Source organism: Pholcus phalangioides, unplaced genomic scaffold (assembly GCF_987345545.1).
Source record: "Pholcus phalangioides strain wild (caught in Gottingen) unplaced genomic scaffold, Ppha-v1.0 ptg000008l_1, whole genome shotgun sequence".
In the NCBI taxonomy this organism is placed as follows: Eukaryota; Metazoa; Arthropoda; class Arachnida; order Araneae; family Pholcidae; genus Pholcus; species Pholcus phalangioides.
Genome location: NW_028301601.1, coordinates 13,645,594 through 13,668,075, shown reverse-complemented (window position 1 = coordinate 13,668,075; position 22,482 = coordinate 13,645,594). Strand labels below are relative to the sequence as shown.

Sequence of the window (22,482 nt, the reverse complement as noted above, 5' to 3'; positions counted from 1 at the left end):
GTTTCTCCCTACAGCGCAATGCATGAACGAGTTTGCTTTAAAATTGGCGCTTAGCATTGGCGAAAGACGATATGTTGGTTGGCGCCAACATATTACCTGACTGCGTTTAATAATATATACCTTACTTTTACCCAGGATTCTCGATTTTAGTCTTGGGACATCACCATACGGCAATTTCAAACTAGTGAAGCATGGGTGGGCAATGAAAGCGTCATCTACCGGTGGTTGCAACAGGCTCGATAGGTAAAGAACTTGTTTCTAATATTCTTGCCTGGACTCGAACCCGTGGACCTTGACAATAGAATTCATATTGGAAGACAAGCGTCTTAAAACGACTCCACTCGGGCGGAAGACGAGTAGCTGAGAAGAGAAATTTACTGGGCACTCTCTTATCTCTCGTCCCTACGTCCAACCCGCGGCCCGCAACCTAAAACTAAATTTTGCAAAAATTAAATAAGCGGCACATTAAGCGCTACTACTACTTAAGTGATCCGCGGCACATTGGTTAAGTTATCCAGGTACAGCTCCGCAGCATATTGACAGATTACTTGAGTGACTCACGCGAGTGACCTGCGTCGCAGTTCCAGAGCACATGAGAGGTTCGCAACATGTTTTCGGATCGCTTAAGCAGTCTGCGGCACATTTCTAGCTCATTTAAGTGTCCCGTGAGTCGTTTCAAACCAATGAAGTGGCCTGCATCCTCCAAAAGGTTGACCACGTTTGCCCTGCGTGCTTTTTTTCGCTCTCATATGTACATAGTGGAAAGATACATCATAAAAATTGAGAAAATCACTGCCAGGAGTGTAGAAGGGGGAAAGGGGAAAAAAAACTTTGGTTCATAAGGTTACATTAAAGCTTCGCTATGAGAAGCAGAGAGGAAAGAAAGTACACAGAACCGAACTGAATTTATTCTACTGGCGTTTGGACGAAGTATTTCGTCATCCGTGATCGCAAAGGGTTAAATATATACATTGAATTGCATGAACGCATACTGTGATCCGAGCCGGGAACGGACCGGACCCCCCCCCCCCCAACATTCAAAAATCGTGTCCTCGAGTTTGGAGGCACGATGGCTAATACGGAGAATACGGTAGTACAGTAAAACCTCTCTTTTACGGACACCGGTGGGACAAAAAATTCGTCCCAGTGCCGTCCTAAGGGATGTGCCCACCCGGGCATGGCCCGGGGTCCTCAAGTGAAAAGGGGCCGCCTCACAAAAATGAGAGCTGGTTGAAGTTTTCGAGAATTTGTTTGGTAAAGGCCTCAGAAAAATCAATTGGCACGGGGGCCCATGATACTCTTAAGACGGCCCTGATTCGTCCGTATAAAAATCGGGGTTAGAAATATATATACTTTTGTAATACAAGGTGAAAATATATTGTTTGGCCGTAAAAGAAGGAGGGGGGGGGGAGGGTGACCGCATCCGAGGGATGTCGATAAGAGGTTTTTAACTGTAATATCATTACCAGGACCGGTACTAGAAATTTTTCCGCCCCTTGGATACGACTACCTGAACAGAGTCTTCTTTCACTAAAAAATCCTCTCTAAATGCTGTAAGATTCGAACACTTGGCAATTGTTTATTATTCATGTGCATTTTCAAAAGCAATACTCGTTGAATAGAGCATCTGACCTGCTTGAAGGCATCTTGGATTCGTCTCGGAATTTCGAGGGCGTTGGTCACAGCGTGTAGAAATGCGTGAGAAAATAAGACGCAAACACTCTTACCTAGGGTTACCATGTTCGAAAACTGAGGAAGGAGGGCGCCTGCGTGCGCATCCTCAGTGGCGTCACGTATCCCAATTTTCACAACAGATGGCCCCCACAAGTAATTTTTCTCAACAATATTTTTTCAATAGATTTTACAAACCGTCCTCCTACGTTTCGGAAAAATTCGCCTTTTTTTGTCCTCCTTTTCAGGTTTCTGGAATTATGTTAATTTTTTTGTGTGATGCTTTAAATGACAAGCACAGGATGATCCTCATAGAAATCAATGTTAAAACCGCCGATTTTACCGTAGAAATACGGAAATTTAGTGGCGCTTTCCGTCACATCAGTAATTTAAAAAATTGAATTCGATTTTCGAAATGTTGAGTTCGTTTAGGGCTATAGTAAGGGCCACTGCTCTTCAGCGATATATTTTCTTGGTCTGCTCAGAAAAGGCTTTGATTTGCTGTGCCAGTAGTTTCAAAATTGTGTGCCGTGGTGCCGTGGCGTTCTATTCATTCAGTAATTCATTGGTATGATCTATTTTAAAACTTTCTTATGATAAACCATACATAGGTATTCTTGAACTTTTCACATCTGTGGACCGGTGAAAATGTGTGAAAAATTTCGCAGACCGAAAAAGAAATGAGGGAACGAGAATGCATTTTCACAGGCCTGAGTGATGGTGAGTGTCATCTTAACGATTGGACCTACCCGGGCGCCTCAAAAATATAAGTAGTTGATGAAAATTTGTCAGGTAGGGCTTCAGAAAATCTACTTCACCCGGGGGCCCCATGATGCTCTTAAGACGGCTCTGGTGATGGTTAATGCAGAAATAAAACCCAATATTGACAAATCTAGGGCCAAGGAACAAGAATTTTTATTTATTTTACGGCATCCGTTTTTCTTTGTTGATTCAAGTTCATATACACCGACTGGGTGGCCAAAAAAGGAAATGCCGCAGTGTGTGTGTGTGTGCGTGCGTGTTCTCTATACAAATCTACAATTTTAGATCGATCGTCACCAAATTTTGCATATATACCAAAACATATATACGGGATTTGCATATATGCGGGAGCCGACTTGAATGATATGCTACTTTAAAAATTTGTCAGATTTCGGCAAGTGCCCGAAATGGGCGAAAAACTGTCGAGCAACAATGGTTTTGATCCACAACAATTACTTTCGGAACGTTTACTTTTGTTACCGTGGTTCCCTAGCAGTGCGTTTAAGACGTGTATATGCCTTTACAATGGTTTGTCACTTCTTTAATGCTACCAGTCTATTTACAATAGTTTATGCCTTTATAATGGTTTGCCACGTTTTTCAATAATCGTCAGAATCATCATCAGCATCACTTCGAGGGTCAGGTAAAGGATGATCCCCATAGAAATCAGTGTTCAAATCACCGATTTTTTTGTATAAATGCGGAAATTTAGTGGCATTTTCCACCACATCAATAATTTTAAAAACTGTATAGAATTTTTTTGGAAATATTGAGTTCGCTTATAGAGATACAAAGCCCAGGAGATTAAATATGAAGCAATTAGCCGAACCTACTTTTGAGTTGAATATTCATGCAATAACATTGATTTCTACTTATTATTTATATCTTCTCAAGCATGAAAATTAATGTCTCCATATTGTCTTTTGATAATGAACAGCATAAATTCATGTTTAGGATGTTTTTTAAAAGTAATTATGGACCCGTAAAAAGTACACCGAAACATTCCACAGCTTTAATTAATCATTTTGGAAGCTGAAATAGGCAGATCTAGATAACTTGAAGTTCACGGGGGGGGGGGGGATCGAAATACTTAGCGCCCCTTGAAAAAAGAAAAAAAATGTATTCATTTCTACGTTTCTGGATTTGTTTCTTTCAAGAGTCGTATATTGGTTAACTTAGATACGGTTTGTATGCCCCTCAAAGAAAGAAATGGGAAATCACGTGATCCAAAAAGCCCCACTGAAGAAAACCCGGGCAGCGCCATGTATTATAGCTAGTCTCCATGTATTATAGCAGTTAGTAATTATAAATGTCTTCTCTTCGTGCCTATTTTAACCATTTCTACTGACTAAACCCCACTAACAGCCATGGGGGGGGGGGGTCTATTACGCTCACGTCGTTATACAACGAGGTCGTTAGTGACGCCACGCCCTTAACGCAAATTCTCAATGAGCCTCATAACGCAAATCTCAACGACCATCGTCAAAAACTTTGATTTTTCTCAGCAACCCGCGGTATGTCGTTATCTATTTTACGAAAAACTCCCTGGTCCGAGAGTTGCGTTACCTCCGAAAGGGATGGACCAATCGGATAATTTTTCTCTTACAGTCCTGTTATAGATATAACGCATGCGTCACTGGCTTTACTAATCTCGGAAAACAGACAGTCCCATGGGTCGCAAAGCATAGATCTCGTTGTTGATTTTGGTTCGGAGCTGTAAAACATTAAGAATCCTCCTACTATATAGTGCGACGTCTAAAATGACAATGTGGACATCATTCTTACAGCGTATGATTCGCTTGCGTGAAAACAACCGTTGTATTTAATAGTCTTTATATCATACACATCACTTATAATATAATTTCGTACAATTGTAAATGGATCACAAGTATTTTTCATAGACAGGAGACCGGTCCTCGCGAACTCTGCGGTCTGTTTTACTTCATGTTTCGCCACCATATGAAAATCCAATAGCGTTGAAGAAATTACCAGCGACTGGGTCTCCGAGACTATTTTGAGCTGTGAAGTGTTTGATGTGGAATCCTGACCTGATTAAAGATGCTATGGGTTCGATGGATACGTCGGCGCCGTCAGGCTGTTCGTAAAGAAGAAATTTGAACAGGTCCAGTCCTGCAAAGAAAAAATCAATGAATTATAGTCCTCCGACCACGAGATGAATTTTCGCTGCGCCATGGCACGTCACGTCGGATGATTTTATTCAATTTTTTTTTTTTTTTTTTTGGTAAAACGATTGCACATCGAGAAAAGTTCATCAGTGACTGAGCTTTCACGATTGGCATGTCCTTCTAGGATAAAATAGAATCGTTTGACGTGACATGACGTGCCGTAGCCAAATCTCATCTCGTGGTACGAGGACTATAGTCCATCTGTATAAAATTGATTTTCTGTCTGTGTGTGTATGTTCTCTATACAAATCTACAATTTTAGACTGATCGTTCCTAAATTTTACATATATACCAAACGGAGCCCAACTTGAACGATAGGCTACTTTAAAAGTTCGTCAGAGCAGGGTAAACGCCCGAAATGGATGAAAAACTGGGTCCTTAACAGTCACTTTCGGAACGTTTATTTTAGCTACTGTGGTTCCCTAGTTAACGAGTTTCAGCCTTGATATGCTTATGCCTTCATAATGGTTTGGTGACCGCGTCAAATTTGAAAAGAAACATTTGTTGCGAGTTAAGTGTTCGAAATGGTTACATTGATCTCCCAAGTTGAAAGTGAACAAGTTTATAGCTTGAAATTATTGTTACACCTTTGTTCACAAATTCAGGTCCACTCTCGTTGACTGGGAAGTCAAAAGTCTTATAGACCTGTAGGGATTCTGTCCTTGATCTTCATTTAAGATATTTTAATTTCTGAATTAATTCTAGGGTCTCTCCTGGTCCTCTTTCTACAAAACACTAGACATATGCACCGACCAACTGAGTATAGCTGCTGGAATCCTTAGGCTGACTGATCCGCCATCTTTGTGCGAAGTGTGACGTCAATGTTATCACTACAGTCAAAATCCATTGGTTGTCATTCAGGGAAATAACAATTACTCTATGCCCTTTTACTAACGATTAAGCCCCTTTCACACGGAGAGGATGCGGTCCCGGATCCGCATGCCCTTTCACACGAACACTGAAGATAGGACTGGTTTGGTGTTCACTGAGCGAACACCATACGTCGACAACGCGCTGTTTAATAGAGGATTAGTTTAAGTTTTAAGTTTTACTCACGGTTCTCTGCGAGTCACTCAGCCCAGTGCGCTCTTAGTTTAAAATATGTGCATAAAAACTATTTTGGTTGCAATTTTTGTAAATATTTTCTTTAACCACTGATTCAGTGCCTATAGGTATCCTAGAGCCTTCTTTTGGTGGATTGACCTAGAGCCCCATAGAATGTGTTTTTGTTTTTTTTTAGTTTATAGACTGAATATCGAGTAAAATATACTTGTAGGGGTGGGGGGCACCAAAACTATTCAAGTGCTTAGGGCCTTCAAACGTCTTAATCCGAGGCCCTGAGTGAACGTCGTACGTGGATAACGTTGTTTAATAAAATTATTATTTTTTTTAAGTTTAAAACAATTAGAAGATTAAAAATTTTAAAAAGTAAATATTTAAATATTTATATTTTTTAAATAATTTCGAATATATTTAAAAAGAAAAAAAAATTGAATTTTTTAAATTAAATTTAAAAGTTATTAAAATATTTAGTCAATTAAATATTCGCAATGAATTACAGAACGGCTTATAATTTTGGTCCCGTCAGTGGCAGGTTTTATTGTTTAAAATTGTAAATTATGGACAAAAGGCAGTTAAAAGTTACTATATCTCATTCATCTCGGAAGGAAACGGAAGAATAGTCGTATGTGGGTACATTATATTAATGAGCAGGGACCTTCATATCGTGTTTTTAAGGGTATTTATGGCAAATAATTAAAGAAATTCCGTGCAAAATCATCTTTGAAAAGTAGCGAAACATGCGGACGAATTCGACTCTCATCCGCGTCGTGTGAATAGCTAAGAATGACCTAATTGTTAAAACTTGCATGTGCGGATGCGGAGCCCGCACTTGGGTTTTGACACACGCGGACGCCATCCCGACCCACATGAACACTTCGAAGTTGCGGGCGAATTTCGCCTCGTTTGAAAAAAGCTCAGTATAAACCAATTGTGTTAAAACTTCTTCCGGACCCGCGTCCGCTCCGTGTGAAAGGACCTAATAGACCTCACGGTGAATATAAAATGTGTTTTTCTACCCTAAGATGGAGGACAACGTGTCCGTTAGGTATTTTCTAGTCGCCTCATCACTGAGGATAGTTGGATCATAGCTGCTGGAATCCTTAGGCTGACTGATCCGCCATCTTTGTACGAAGCGTGACGTTTTGAGGGCTTTAAACGGGAAATCTCAACGAGAAAATAAGTCGTACTAAGCGGGAAAACGTTCCAAGTCGGAACTTTATTAGGCAGGACCCACTGTATATAATCAATAAACACAAGCAGTAATTGTATGAATTCCGCATTTATTTGCGTATTTCACATGAAAATTATGTTACCTACCAGCTGGTGTTTTAAATCTATTGGGTAACGAATAGGAGACGAGGGTACTTCCACCTTGCATATTATCTCCTGGAATATCCTTGACAATCCAATCCAGATATTGTGACGGAAGCCGTTCAGGGAATACAGGAACTACATCTGGAGAAATTTACAAATGATGTATGAGAGTTTCTATAAACACGTGCATACACAGTATCAGAGAATTCCAAGGCCGCAACAAAAATGCTTTGTCAACCTCGGCAGACATGAATTATTCAGCCGCGTCAAAAATTAATGAGAAGAATGAATTCAGTGATTTCCTGTGCCTGGGGCATCAGGGGAGCTTGACTCCCCTCCGCCCCGCCCCTTCATTGCGACCCTCGAAAATTCACTAAAATATCAAACACCACCACGTAATTCACAAAGAGTACGGAAAGGAAAATTTCATCGACAAGAGAAAATCTTCCGAATAGTTGTAAGTTCAACGAAGTTGTACAGCGAATGGCGGGAAGAGAATAAGAGAGTGACTAATACAGTTAGGGGTCATTCAAGCATTACGTCAGCATCGATGGGGGATTTCCGATTGGCTGACTTTTGATGACAAGGGGGGGAGGGTGGATGATGCTTACGTCACCAACCACCCTTTACGAAGATATGAACAACCTCTGAACTAACATTCTTCCTAATGATAAATTCCTTACAGAGCTACTACAGCGATCTCTAAATGTTGCACGGACCCTTCAAATGCTCAAGAAATGTTTCCGGGTCACTTAAGTGCTCTGGAAATGTACAACGCATCACTCAAGTGATCCGTAATTATGCCACGGATCACTTAAGTAATCTGGGAATGTTCCTTGAGTGAAGATGCAGAACAGCACTGGGGGGGGGCCGCTTAAGTTCTCTAAAATTGTGTCACATGTCACTCGATGGATCTCTAAATGTCCCACGGATCATTTAAGTGTTCTGGAACGTTGTCGCGGGTTACTTAAGTGATCTTTGAATGTGCGACGAGCTTACTTCAGTGATCTGAAATTGTGCCATGGGCCACTTAAATGCTCTGGAATTGTGGCACGGGTCATTTAAGCGATTTGTAAATGTGCCGTTTAGTTCATTTTTCGGAAATTGGGTTTGAGAGGTGACAAGCCACATCAGATAACCGTCAGGGCCACATTTGGTCCGCGGGTCAAGGGTTTACCATATATGGCTTAAAGGGTGGGTCGCAATGAATTTATTAAAGAGAAATTTTGAGTTCTTCAAATAGCTTTGAAATTAACAGAAATCGATTGTAATTACAAATAAAGATATTTTCTTTCGAAATTTCAATTTTTTTTAAAGTGACTTTTACATTATAATTTTTTTTCGTCTGGGGGGGGAAGGGGGCACGAGTCCCCTATGGCCCCCCTCCCGCGTACGTTTCTGATCCCACTAATACGCGTTCGGAGGTAGGGGGCAGTGCTGACGAAATTTTGCTGACAAGCAGGGAGGAGGGGGGTCAAAAATTCCTAAAAATTTGCTGACGTAATACTTGAACGGCCCCTTATGTATTTCAAGCGTTTGAGTGGTCGGAAAATCGATTAATGGCTGCTAATGGCGAAGACAATTGAGGTCTGTGAAGTTGCGCTTGCCGCCTCAACGGGCTTGGCGTCGGAGCTACTTCGTAACACGTCACTACTCAAACACTTTATTTTAGCACATGACATCAGCACGCGAAACGTGCTGAACTGGATAGAGGTTTTTTTTCCCCCACATTATGGTTATTTATTGTATTGTTTTAAGTGAGTGATTTCTCGTTCATGGATTTGTTTTAGGGGCCGTTCAAGTATTACGTCAGCAAATTTTTTGAAATTTTTGACCCCCCGTCAGCAAAATTTCGTCAGCACTGCCCCCACCTTCTAACGTACAGAAATCAGTACAGGGATCAGAAACGTACGCGGGCCGGGGGCTCGTTCGCCTCCTCCCCCCTTCCCCCACCAGAGACGAAAAAAAAAAATTTAATGCAAAAAATATTTGTAAAGAAAATTAAAATTTCGAAAGAAAATACCTTCATATGTTGTTATAATCGATTTCTGTTCATTTCAATGCAGTTTGAAGATTAAGAACTCAAAATTTCTTCTTTAGAAATTCATTGCGACCCACCCCTTTAAGCCATATATGGTAAACACTTGACCGCGGACCAAATGTGGCCCTGAAGGTTATCTGATGTGGCTTGTCACCTCAAACCTAATTTTGTAAGAATGAACTAAGCGGCACATTTACAGATCTCTTAAATGGACCCGTGGCACAATTCCACAGCATTTAAGTGGCCCGTGGAACATTTTCAGATCAGTGAAGAAGCCCCCCCCCCCCCCCCAATAATCACTTTCACATTCAAAGATCACTTAAGTAACCTTGGTCACAGTTCCAGAACACTTAAACGATACGTGGCACATTTACAGATCCCTCGAGTGACATGTGGCACAGTTTTAGAGCACTTAAGTGACCCCCCCCCCAACAGTGTGGTTCTACATCATTCAAGTTACCCGCGGAACATTCCCAGATTACGTGGCATAATTACGGATCACTTGAGTGATGCGTTGTACATTTCCATAGCACTTAAGCAGCCCGGACACATTTCCATAGCACTTGAAGGAAGTGTTTCTGTAGGGGGATTCATCAATAGGGAGAATGTTAGTTCAGTTGGCCAATAACAATCGAAAGGTGTTTTTTCCTAGTTTTGGGGCACCGAATAAGAAGTCATTAAGAATATTTCATGTCTTCATAAGGGGTGGTTGATGACATAAGCATCATCCAAACCCTCCCCCGTCATCAAAAGTCAGCAAATCGGAAACCTCCATCGATGCTGACGTGATACTTGAATGACCCCTTAGTGTCACAGGGGCGTGTAGTATTTTATGAATCTATAAGCTTATCTTTACGATTATTGTCACTAGTATTTGCTATTGTCTTGCATCGTTCAACCATTTAAAAATTCAAAATAAGACATTTTGCATTTGTATACGAGGTTAACTTCCACTGAGAACATTTCCCCGGGATACAAGTTTCATTCTAATCACGTACGTTAATTAATTGCTATTGAGTTGATGGAAAACCAACTCGTGACAGATAATTTCAATTATCTTTTGAACGTTCTGATAATTTTTGATTATCTTTTTGTTTTCACTTGAATTAGGTTTATCTCTTGGAATCAGGGCTGCAACTAGGTGGGGAGCAGGCGGGTCTCTTGCCCCGGGTACTAGACCAGAGGGGGCGCAAATTTTATTCTTTACCCTCTCCTTCAACATTACAAGGGGGTGTCAAAATGCGCACTTGCCCCGGGTGACCAAACATCTAGTTGCGGCCCTGCTTGGAATTCTTGCACTTCTGAAGCTTCTAATAAACAAATACTTATACAAAATGTTCGAGGTTATTATTACCATGTAATTTCGAATTAATATCAAAAGATATTATTATATACAGACCAACTATATACGGGGTGATTATAAAAAAACTATCCCGACATATGGGCCCCTAACTATCATACCATTTACAGAAACTGAATGAAATTTTGGCATAAGGTATTTTGATGTATGCGCTCAAGAATGATATGGAAAACAACAGTGTCACCACTCTAACAGTTACGGTTACAGTGAGAAAATTTCGAAAATATCAAATGGCAACACCAAGTTTTTTGTATTGGAATGCGATCTCCATACTGAAAAACACTAAATAGCGTTGGAATAGCACCTGTAGCACGAAAATCCCCGGAGCTAGGCAAGGAAAAAGGACTTTGCCGTGCACCAGAGCATTAATGTTCGTTTCATTCGTCACACCGTTTCTTCGGCTGAGATCCCACAAGGCCTGATTAGTCCTCCACAAGGTCATGTGGAAAACACAATAAAATGCTTTATTTTATGCTGCTTCTCTGTCCTTATTGGTTGTCCTCACTTTTAGCCTATCTACTGCCGGTGATTTTCATGCTACAGTTGCCGTTCGAACGCTATTTAGGGTTTTTCACAATGGAGATCACATTCCAATACAAAAAACTTGGTGTTGCCATTTGATATTTTCGAAATTTTCTCATTGTAACCGTAACTGTTAGAGTGACACTGTTGTTTTCTATATCATTCTTGAGCGCACATCAAAATACCTTATGCCAAAATTTCATTCAGTTTCTGTGAATGGTATGATAGTTAGGGGCCCATATGTTGGGATAGTTTTTTTATAATCACCCTGTATATTAATTAGATTTAATTTATTTCTTGGATCATAGGTTATAAAAAGGTTATAAAAATACCACACGCGTACGCCTGTGACGATAAAACAAATCCAAAAACGAGAGATCACTCACTAAAATGAGCAACTTACATGTAAAATGAAAAACCACGTCAGTTCAGCACGTTTCGTGTGCTGGTGTCATCTGCTAAAAATAGTGTTTGGGCATTGACGACACGCAGTAGCTTAGAGACTACGCCTTTTGAGCCAAGGCGGGAAGCTCGACTTTAAAGAGATGAAATAGCCCTTACTATAAGGTATATAAGCCTGGGGTGTATATCGAGGAAATAACGGTGTGGCCAAGACAGTCAAGGCAGTTTTGCACGCGGTCAAGAGAATATATGACCGAAACAGTGAGTTATGCAGCGAATGGTCGCGAGATTAACCGCGAGTGACCAAAACACACAGTTTTTCATACCAAAGTCCCATGAGTAAGTATTCGAGATAATGAGTGTGATATATCGAATGGCAGAGACTCAACAAAGCACAACCTGGTTTGACCGCAGCGCCACACAACCTTCGGCGTACAAAATCTAAAAGACTCGACGCAAGCTTCTTTACTGAATCGAACTTCGGTGGATCCTCCCAATTTTGACGTTCGTGTTTGGCTCACGATTAAATATTTCGTGACACATTGATTGGCAATCTCAGCAAAGCACTCAAGGACAACGTATAGTGCGCGCGTGTAGACGTACTTTTGTGTCTATCGAGGAAACACCATCTATAGCAGAAAGACTCCGCTCGATTCTCGTAACTTCACTGAAATAAGATCATCTCACCTATAGTCATAGGATATACTACAAAAAAATTTATAGATGTCGCATGCGTCGGACTGCTATCTATATTCAATGGCTATAGGTGAGGTGACCTTGTTCAGTGGCATAACGAGCTTCGCGCGGAGCCCTTCCGCTTCAGATGGTGTTGATCGAGTGAGTGACACAAAGACAACGAATGGCAGAGAGAGCAAAGCGAGTTTCCGAGACAGTTTTTAATGTACCACGTTTTTTTGAGCGAATGATCTCACACGCTATCGGTCAGTCTCTGTATCTATGTCGCTGCGGTCGTTCAGTCGCTCACACCCGCTGCCTCAATCACTCATTATAGAATATTTACGTGATGAATAAAGTAGTCGGTTATTTATCCTGTTCGTAAATTTGTATCTGCATATTCACTTCATTGACTTGCTCGGAGATCAATCGTTTTGTGTGAAAAAAGATCAATGTGACACATATTGAGAGATAATAACATGACATTTCGACATATTGTCATGATCCTACTCATTAATAACATGTGGTTAACACTTGAAAATATCCACTTACCTCGTCCCATCATCACCAGAGTATACATCGCGTCGCTGTTAGCTTCGTCATACGATACTTTAGGCTCATACAGTGTCGAACTAAGAGAAATATTATTTCCTAAATCCGCCTGGATATAGTCTTCGTACAAAATCTGTATGACGGAGAGGCAATTTCTCAATGTAAATTGAATAAGGGGGGGGGGAATCAATGATATATCAACTTTAGACACTAACGATATCATGCCTTTCATATTAAACCAACGAACATTAACATTTTAGGACTCATTATGCAGTCAATTCCCGTATTCAGCGGTTTCATAAGAGCAATACCATCTCGCAACGAGATGTGTGTGACCTGGGTATCTACTGAGTAAACGTTGCGAGCATACACAATAGAAGATGAATGATTTTTTCAGAGAGGAGTGTGAGTGTGTGTGGGATATTTACTAAACTCAGAGGATTTCGACAAAAATTACTTCTGTGCAGTCTCGCAACAGTGCCGATGCGGTGGGCGAGTGGTCAAAGTGACGGGCTCGCATCGCGATGTCCATGGGTCAAACCCACGATGGTGGTCGGCTGAAGTTGGTTTTCTGGGTGTGGATCCCAACTTGAAGGCGTGAAATTCGAGCTGATATCCCCGTTAAAAAGTCTCTCAACAGACATAGCAACACAGGCCTACAAACGGTACAAATATTTAATTGTCTCACTTTAGGGGTCATTCAAGTATTACGTCAGCATCGGGGGGGGGGGGGGGAGGGGGTTTCGGATTTGCTGACTTTTCCTGACAAGGGGGGGGGGGTCAAAAATTGGCTGAAAATCTGCTTACGTAATACTTGAATGGACCCTTACTTCTGAAATATAGATGGCAGCTCTGAAAAGTCAGACAAACCACTATATACGCACTCAGTCTGTTTGGTACACACATTCACACTTCCGGCACTCATTCGGTAGTGAATTGCCTATAGACCTGAGCTGTGCTCGGTTTGAAAGAAAGTAAGTCCCAACAACAGTACCCATATGGTAAATCTGGCAGATGGTGGTGGATCCACACCCGCAGCACTGCACAGTGCAAAACGAGTTTTTTTTTTAAAGTGAAACTGTACACAGTGCGGTCGATGTGGACGGTAAACAGCACGAAATTGCGTAATCCTCACTCTCGTCAGAGCACTTAGTGCCGGAGAATCATCGCGTCAAAGAAATTGGCTCATGCGTGAGCATTCCAACTTGGACTGTGTTTTCTTTTTCCTGTTTAGGGCAATGATCGGTACTACCACGTCCTACTTTTTTGAGTGGGAGCCCTGGATATGGTTAAATCCACAAGAGAAGTAGGTATTCTCTTCTTGTAGAGTATCAATGGAATGGGGGATATCAGTTCAGGTTCCCACTAAGAAAAGGTTTCTCCCGTTTTACGCATTGCTAGTAAAGATACCGTTAAGAATATTTCATATTTTTATAAATGGTGGTTTAATTAATCTTTAGGCCTTTCTTCCTTTCGAACCGAACACAACTTCGATTTTTCAGTGCCGCCATCTATATTTCAGAAGTGTAATGATTGAATATTTGCACCGTTTGTAGGCCCGTTGCTCTCTGTGTGGCGAGACTTTTCAACTGAATGATCGGCTCACATTTGCGCATCGAAGTTGGGAACCTACAGAAAGCCAACTTCAGCCGACCACCACTGTGTCATCAAAAGTCGAGAAATCCATAAACCCTTCCCACCCTTCCCCCCCCCCCATCTGTACTGAAGTAATACTTGAATGGCTCCTACCGCGTAACATAAATGCAATGAAAAACGATAAAGAAAAAAAAAGCAATACGAACTCGAAGTTTATCCTTTGGTGCTTTTGGGATTATTTCGGGCGTTATGTTGAATGCTATGAACTGCTGCTCGACTTCAGTCATCTCCTGAGAGGAAACAAGAAGCACAACCGAGGCAAGAAGAGTGATGTTCAGAGCGACGATCATCGCACACCTGGAACGTATTCCCACGGCAGCCATATCTGAATATCACGAAGATTCTGCTTCGAAATTCATTCTAAATGTTTCCGAAAAGACTCTTTATAACATATTGTTCGCGGATGATTTAGTGATGACGTCAATGAGTTTAAAATGAATGACTTTCATTAAGCGAGGAGAAAACCCGTGCAAACGTGATACTGGCTTGAGAGTACCTTTCCTCCTCCCCCCCCCCTCTCCTGGATCATCTCTTTCCACATGAATGGGTTTGTGGTAACTCTCGCATCAGAAAGCGCTTATTCACCCTTTTTAAGAATATTCGAATTTTTATGTTCCTTAATGGCTATTTTTTAGCAAGGGGGTCATTCAAGTATTACGTCAGCATCGATGGAGGAGGGGGTTTCCCGATTTGCTGACTTTTGATGACAAGGGGGGGAGGGGGGTTTGGATGATGCTTACATAATCAACCACCCTTCATGAAGATATGAAATATTGGGCACCTGAACTAACATTCTACCTATTGATAAGTCCCCTACAACAGGGTTTTCCAACCGTTGTTCCGCGGAACTCTTGGGTTCCGTGAGAGCTTTTTTTGGGGGGTTCCGCGGAATCAAAAGGGACGGAACCCTGGTAGCTTGTGAAAATTTTCTTGTTACTGTTTCAAGCAATTTTTTTATTTTCATTTCTGTTGAGAACGGGTACTCTAAAGTAATTCAGAGAAAATATTGGATAATCGACCAGTAGAAGACGAACAATATTCTTGTGTTGGCTCCTTTCTTTCTTTCTATTCTCGCACACAAGTCCTTCAGACAACAACAGTCCTCTGAATTGGTATTCCCAAAACTCTCAAGACCTACATGAGAATTTTTATGAGGGTCTTCCTTCAAAGATTCGGAAGTATTAAATTGTTCCTTTGCATTCTGTGCCCCCCACCAGATTCTTCCACGCTACAAATTCGTTACTACAAATGGAACCTCGTTTAAACAACGTTCGAGAGGCCACGTCAAAACGTCGTATAAGGGTGAAAATCGTACAATTGATTGAAACTTCTTTGGAAATTACCCCCATCCCATAGACCTCACAGAAAATTTCACAATTCAATTGCACTTTGTTTGTTATATAATAATTCTTGAGAAAAATTAGCCACAATATTTAGTTTTTCAAAACAATATTATAAATTAATTAAATAACTAATTTGCATTTTTTCACCCTTCCTTGAATCCTGAATATTCTTATATTGTTCTTCTGAAGATTTGAAACGTAACTTTTCACTTTTTTGTTTTTGTTTTCCATATCTAAGCAAAGAAGATAATAGTTGGACATCGAGTCCAACTCTCTAAAAGTTGTCTAAAAGAGAAGAACCGAAATACTGGATATCAATGTTTCTCAAAGTCTCTCAGGGGCATCGCCAACCTTTGTCAAGGGCGTCGCGGTAAGCTGTAGACATTGCTGATTGCCTATTCAGTATTTTAAAGGGGTGTTTGTTTAACTATTCTGAGTAGGACTACTTATAGCTACTTTACCGAACATCAACTCCGGTCATATATCGCCATACGGCAATTTTCAAACCATAGGAGTTAGGGGGGAAATGAAGGTTCCGTCCATCGGTGGTCGCCCCAGGTTCGGTAGGTAAAGAACTTACTCCTAACGTTCTCTGCCCGGAATCGAACCCATGGACCTTAATGGTAACCTTCGTAGTGGCAGACGAGCATCTTACCACAGCGACACTCGGGCGTGTCAGAGTAGGACTGTAACCAGACGAGAACTTGGGAGTTCTGGTGACCCGGACCACAGGGGGCGAAAATTTCACTCTTTAACTTCTCCCCAACATTAAAGGGGGGGGGGTCTCCTTAATCAATACCTTCTAGAGCAGGCTGCTCTAGAAGGTATTGCCTTAATTCGGGTTTGCCCCGGCTGACCAAGCATCTGGTTGCGTCCTCTGATACCGTACCTCCGTCAACAATCAGTCGATCATCAAAGTTTAGGGCTTTTGAGGTGACAATATGCAATGAAAAACTATTATAGTGATACATTTTTGTAATCCACAATAATTACATCGATTCAATGTATAGAAAATGCTTATGCTCGGAAGAAGGTCTCGAGAAAGACTGACATTGTGACCTGCGGTATTTTTGTTTCTTCCAATTATTCTTTTGTTTAATGTTGAAAGAAAAGCGTAAGGGAAATTTCCCACGAGTGACCATCATTGTATGTGGGTGAGTTCACCAAAATGTCAATATTCCCACCCCTAGTAATAACACATAGTCGCTCTCAATGTCTAATCAGTGTTGGTCATGTGACAACATCCCATGACAAGCAAACATTTAGCATGCTCCAGGAAAATGGTCAATTGTTAAAAACTAACCGTCCTTTCACTTTCGTGTTTTTGCTGAAGTTGGAATTTTTCGCTCCTCTGAGGCCACGATATCAGTTTGTGATCTCTTTCATCACGAGGGAAATGATCCAGCGAATTGACTGTAGTTTCGTTGTGTTCTTATTTGTTTGAAGCCTCAGCTCGTCTTGCTTTACTCTATTGAAGCATAAGAACAAATATTTTTTGTTCATATTCACTATAGCTGGTGCTGGTTTGGCATCCTGTGGACCGGAGGGGGGGGGGGTTATATTCACCCTTCCTCTTACTTTGACCACTCGTTCCACATTTCGGGTGAGAATGGTGCGTGCCAAAATTCACACTCGACCCATGACCAAGTACAGTGAGTAGTAATTTTTTTCCTCTTGTTCTGTATTTTGTTATCGATATTATTTATCGTTAAGGACAATTTCATCCAAGTTAGTGACTACGATTTTTATGAGGAGGGGCAAACATGATTTTGTCACCCTCTCCACTTAAATTCTGATGATTTTATAAAAGTATTTTCGTTCTTCACTGATATTTGCCGCCCCCCCCCTAAAGTTTGGTGCCTGGGACAGTTGCCCCCTCCCCAGTTCCGGCCTTGATTTCATCTATTTTTGTTTTTATTTTTTTTACGTTTCTTGTTCTTTTCGTGAATTTTAATGTGAATACTTTAACGAGAAATCAATGATATTGTGTACTACACTGCTCAAAACAATTAGAGGAGCCCATGGTTTTAACAAAATTACGCAAAGATGTATACGGATAAGTAACATAAAATGAATCATCCATAATTTAAAGCCTAGCAGGAAACGGAAGAAGAAAACTTCATATGCAAATCAAAGTTCATGACGTCAAAAACCAGAAAAAGGAGATAAGGGCAGAAATCGGGATGTTGCAGAAACGTCTGTTTTACTGCCGTAACTGTGAAATTCGATTGCGCAGTATTGTTTTTTTGAGACAAGGTGACTTGAGGATGTCTCAACGATTTCTCTCTCTGTGATTTACCGGAATCCATGGCATGGCGTGTTATAGGCAGACTGGAATCCGGGCAAACACAACGTAGTGTCGCGGACGCTGTTGGAGTCGCCAGAAGTGTTGTTGCAAGGCTGTGGAATCGATTCCAAGAAACCGGAAATGTTAGACGTCGACCAGGGCAAGGTCGGCCACGCGCCACTACAGCAACTGATGACCGGTATGTACGGTTAACAGCCCGTCGAAACAGAACAGAGAATGCTACGCAGCTGCAAAGACGGTTGCTGTTGGCAACAGGACGAAGGGTGTCCAGCCAAACAGTACGTAATCGACTTCATGAGGGAGGGCTCTATGCACGTAGGCCAATGGTCTGCATTCCGTTGACCCCACGCCACCGTGCGGCCCGAAGAAGATGGGCTGCTGAACATCGAGATTGGGAGCAACATGATTGGAGCCAAGTGCTGTTTACAGACGAGTCCCGATTCAGTCTGGAGTGTGACACCCGACGTGTTCTGGTATGGAGGGACAGGGGCACTCGAAATAACCCCGCATTCGTTCGTGAAAGGTCACAATACAGACGAGCTGGTTGGATGGTATGGGGTGGAATCAGCATAGGCGGACGTACGGACCTGCATATCATTCGGAATGGCACTTTGACGGCCCGAAGGTATGCAGACGAGATACTGCGACCTCATGTCATCCCTTACGCTGGAGCCATTGGAGATTCCTTTGTTTTCCAGGATGATAATACCCGACCGCATAGAGCTCGTCTGGTGGAGAACATGCTTGAAGCTGAAACAATACAGCGTATGGAATGGCCTGCGTGCTCTCCTGACCTGAATCGAACGACGCATTGCTGCGCGACCAAGGCCGCCTGTTACTGTCCGAGACTTGCAGATTGCACTTCTTGAGGAGTGGAACAGTATTCCCCAAAGTCTGATCTATAACCTCATCGCATCCATGGCAAACAGGTGTGCAGCAGTCTTAGCTGTTCGAGGAGACTACACGCCCTATTAAAACTCATGCATCATGTCTAAACAGTACTTTTTTTTTTATCGTTTACATGTAACCAAATTGTTGCCCTAAATCATCTTTTCATGTTTTTTCCATATTTTCAAAGAATTAAAGCTTAATTCCAAATTTTATAATGTCTTTTTTCTGTATTGCGCATTGATACGCGTGTACTATCCATTGTATGCCAATACGTGGCTGTCTCGCACAGGGGTTTTCTTCACTTTTTTGCTTGCTCCCCTAATTGTTTTGAGCAATGTAGTTGTCAAGATTTAAAAACCGGGGGTATTTGTGAAACACTAATTACATAGCAGTGAAATATATGGTAGCCTAGGTCGATAAGATACTCGTGAACTGTACCACAAGATGTTCAGAGATGTCATGTGTTCAATACCCTAGTTTGTCCTTCATAGTGCTTTTTCTGATACAAGGAACTATTGCGAAAACAGCGCCATGATGATCAAACAGCACATTGCTATTGAAGAAAGTGCGCACACCAAACGTTTGACATTCAAACCCCTCTCGGTGAGAAACAAAAAAGCCGTTCGGGATTGGCTGTGAACTGTATAAGTAACGGTCTAATTAGTTTATTGAAATGAGAAAAATGAATGTGGAGGAGGAAAAAAAGATTAAATGAGCATGTTTTTCGTTATCCTAAAGCTAGGATGACCATAACTAGGATGACTATATGAAAAATATACCCGGACATCTCCATTGATCCATAGCTCGTTAAATAACTGGATATTATGAAAAATAATTCTGCCCCGTAAAAATATGGATCATATGGTCACGAATATATATATTCTTTGACACTTCTCACTCTACTGCAAGTGAGGATTCTTGTTTCGCAGAGCGAATGCGGACTTTTAGGACACCCTATATATTGAAATATTCAAAATGTTTTAAGGTTTTCGCGCGAGCTTTCACGTTGGAAAACCCTGCCCTACAGAGCCACTTTAATTATCTCTAAATGTTTCACGCAGGGACGCCGGAAGTCAAAAATGATTGGTGTTGCTCAAAGTATACGAGTCTCTGTAGAGGCCACGATATTAACATATATTTCCTCTGGCCATACGTCCTTTTTTGAAGTAGAGTGTCCCGTATTTTTGTTTCGAATCTATTTGATTTCAGCGATGGTCCTACTTTTGAGGTAGTGGTAAGATTTTTACCACAGTGAAATGTAGCAAACCTATGCTCGAGGGGGTATAGGGTACCATGTCTGCCCTAAGACCAGTGCAGTCTTAACGCATGGGCCCACCCGGGCCTCACAAAAATGAGACCCAGTTAAAATTTTCAAGAATTTGTCAGGTGGGATCTCGGAAAAATTACTTGGTCCGGGGGCCCATGACGCTCTAAAGATGACCCTGCCCAAGACAACCAAAAATTAAAACTATTTTTTTTTCAATAAATTAAAATACTATTCAAAGAAAATACCTTTATGTGCTATATTTTTCAATTTATGTTAATTTAAAATGTCTCTGGGACAGATGCCCTGTGCTCCCGGACCAAGTGATTTTTCTGAGGCCATACCAAACAAATTTTCGAAAATTTCAACCATATCCCATTTTTGTGAGGCTTTTTTTCCTCCTGAGGCCCCCAGGCCGTGCCCGGTTGTGCCCATGCCTTAAGACGGCACTGTCTGTGCCCCCCTATAATATTCACAAAAAACTGAAATTCTATTATAAACCGATAAAGTGGTGGAAAATGGGCAAAATCATCAATCAATGATGGTTTTGATCATCAGCTCTTTAAAAAAAACCATGCCAACAGGGCCGTCTTAAGAACACCATGGGCCCCCCGGGATAAGTGGTTTTTCTGAGGCCCTACCAGGTAAATTATAGAAAATTTCAATCAAATCTCATTTTTGTGAGGCCCCCCAGACCGTGCCCGGGTAGACCCATGGGTTAAGACGGCCGTTAGACAGTAAGTCTCCGTTCTGTCTAGGAGGCCTTGGTAAGTTGTGGCCACAACGGGACTGTAAAAAGGCATAATTTCCCCACTTTCAAGAAACTAATGAGGAACGTATGTTGAAAATTCAATTTGACTTTTTTTCCCCCAACCGACTTTCAAGAAGGGCCGAAAACCTCAATATAAATTCGACCGAAATGAAAATCTGGTGATCCTAATAGAGAAATTGTCGATTTTAATTTTTGTTGTATTAGTTTTCTATAAGATTTGTAAGAATTTTAATCTTCTTAAAGAGTCATTTCCTCGACGTTAATCTTTAATAAGAGTCAAACAAAACCTATTGAATTTACACTGTTGGCCACCCAAATTGCAACACCAAGAAAGACAAGAGATATCGCAACAATATTTATTTTGTAGATAACATGTTGACCAAGCATCAAATGATTAAATTTATAGACTTCTGTGAAGTGCATCCAACGATCACATATCCGCATTACAGTTGTTTGGTTTCGTCCAACACGACTACCGATTTCCCTGAAAGATAATCCACAATCTCGGTAGGCCACTATCCTTCCTCTGTCGAACTCGGATACTTGATCAAAAGATGATCGCTGTTTTCTACGAGGCATAATTGATCGTTTTTTTGAAAAAACCACAAGAAAAACACAATTGCCGTACTTCAAATCGTCGAAATCTCCAAGCCTTAAATAGCGCTTTGAAGTGGCGCCACAGGCGCGCGTGATGTGCGTCTGAGCTGAAATTCTAATCATTTGCATATCTCACCTCCGCTAATGCATGTTGTAAATTTCATATTATTTGCATGCTTCCTTCAGGGTGTTGCATTTACGGTGGCCAGCAGTGTAGCTGCGTATAATCCGCAAACTTCGCTAGTTTGAGGAAAAAAAGGCACCACGTATAGTCCGCAGCGGTACGTAACCCACATGAGAATATTTCATTTATCAATATGAAATCACTCTCAAGGAGGAAGGGGGGTGTTGTGTAACACGGTTTTGTAGAGAAAATGCCAATTTTCGTACTGGCATCTACCCAATCTGAAAAATCTACCAATGTAATTATAACTACTAAAACGCTCTCGGGAAAAAACTTAAGCCGCAGATAAGACGCAGTGGTTTATCCGCACTAAAGTCACTTCGAAGTTAGACCCGTTTCATGCAACTTCGATCCACAATAAGAAATTCATTTCCGACGTTTTGTTTTTATTTAAACGTATTTTTTTTAAACGTATAATCCACGGACTATGCGCAGCAGAATAGGTAGGTTAATAGGGACTTCCATTGAAATACGGAAATGAAGTAGGGTACACCTCACATATTCAAAACAAACAGCGGCAAATCCATTTCGAATAAGAGAAATTTCGAGTATGTGTCTTCGTATATTCGAAATGAGGTTTTTTGAAGCTGAAGAAATATAGCATTAAATGGTAACTGCGTTGAATCGGTAATGCATAATCACCAATCGTCTCGGCAAGTTCGATAAATTTCGCAACGTTTATCACTTTTACCGGCGATTATGCATAATCCTTTTATAGTAACCTGTATGCACAAACGTACGGTTGTTTCTTTCCGCTTTAGATATTCTTTTTTTAACCTCGGGGATGTTCAGCCCAAACTGCAAGAATTGTGCATTATCGTTAAGCTGAAGTCCCCGAGGTTAAATCTACAGAGAGAAAAACAACCCCTTCCCAGTGCCATCTTACCTCCAGAGCCTCACAAAAATGAGATCTAGTTAAA

At 41.3% G+C, this 22,482-nt stretch overlaps 1 protein-coding gene across 1 annotated transcript; it reads right to left on the bottom strand.

The window, feature by feature from the left end:
* Positions 1 to 4,231: 4,231 nt before the first annotated feature.
* LOC149083856 (protein D3-like) lies at positions 4,232 to 14,536 on the bottom strand. The gene is made up of 4 exons (XM_089235411.1): positions 14,350 to 14,536; positions 12,548 to 12,680; positions 6,999 to 7,136; positions 4,232 to 4,563 (listed from the first exon to the last, which is right to left on the bottom strand). Exons 1-4 carry the CDS (start codon positions 14,524 to 14,526, stop codon positions 4,376 to 4,378), a joined length of 636 nt encoding a protein of 211 aa, XP_089091537.1. The 5' UTR covers positions 14,527 to 14,536; the 3' UTR covers positions 4,232 to 4,375.
* Positions 14,537 to 22,482: the final 7,946 nt, after the last annotated feature.

Excerpts from the sequence above, each read along its gene's own strand:
- LOC149083856 (XM_089235411.1), bottom strand. The coding sequence starts at position 14,526 with ATGGCTGCCGTGGGAATACGTTCCAGGTGTGCGATGATCGTCGCTCTG. Across the intron at positions 12,681-14,349 it reads CACCAAAGGATAAACTTCGA|ATTTTGTACGAAGACTATAT; the intron begins GTTCGTATTGCT and ends TCCGTCATACAG. Across the intron at positions 4,564-6,998 it reads TAGATTTAAAACACCAGCTG|GACTGGACCTGTTCAAATTT; the intron begins GTAGGTAACATA and ends TTTTCTTTGCAG.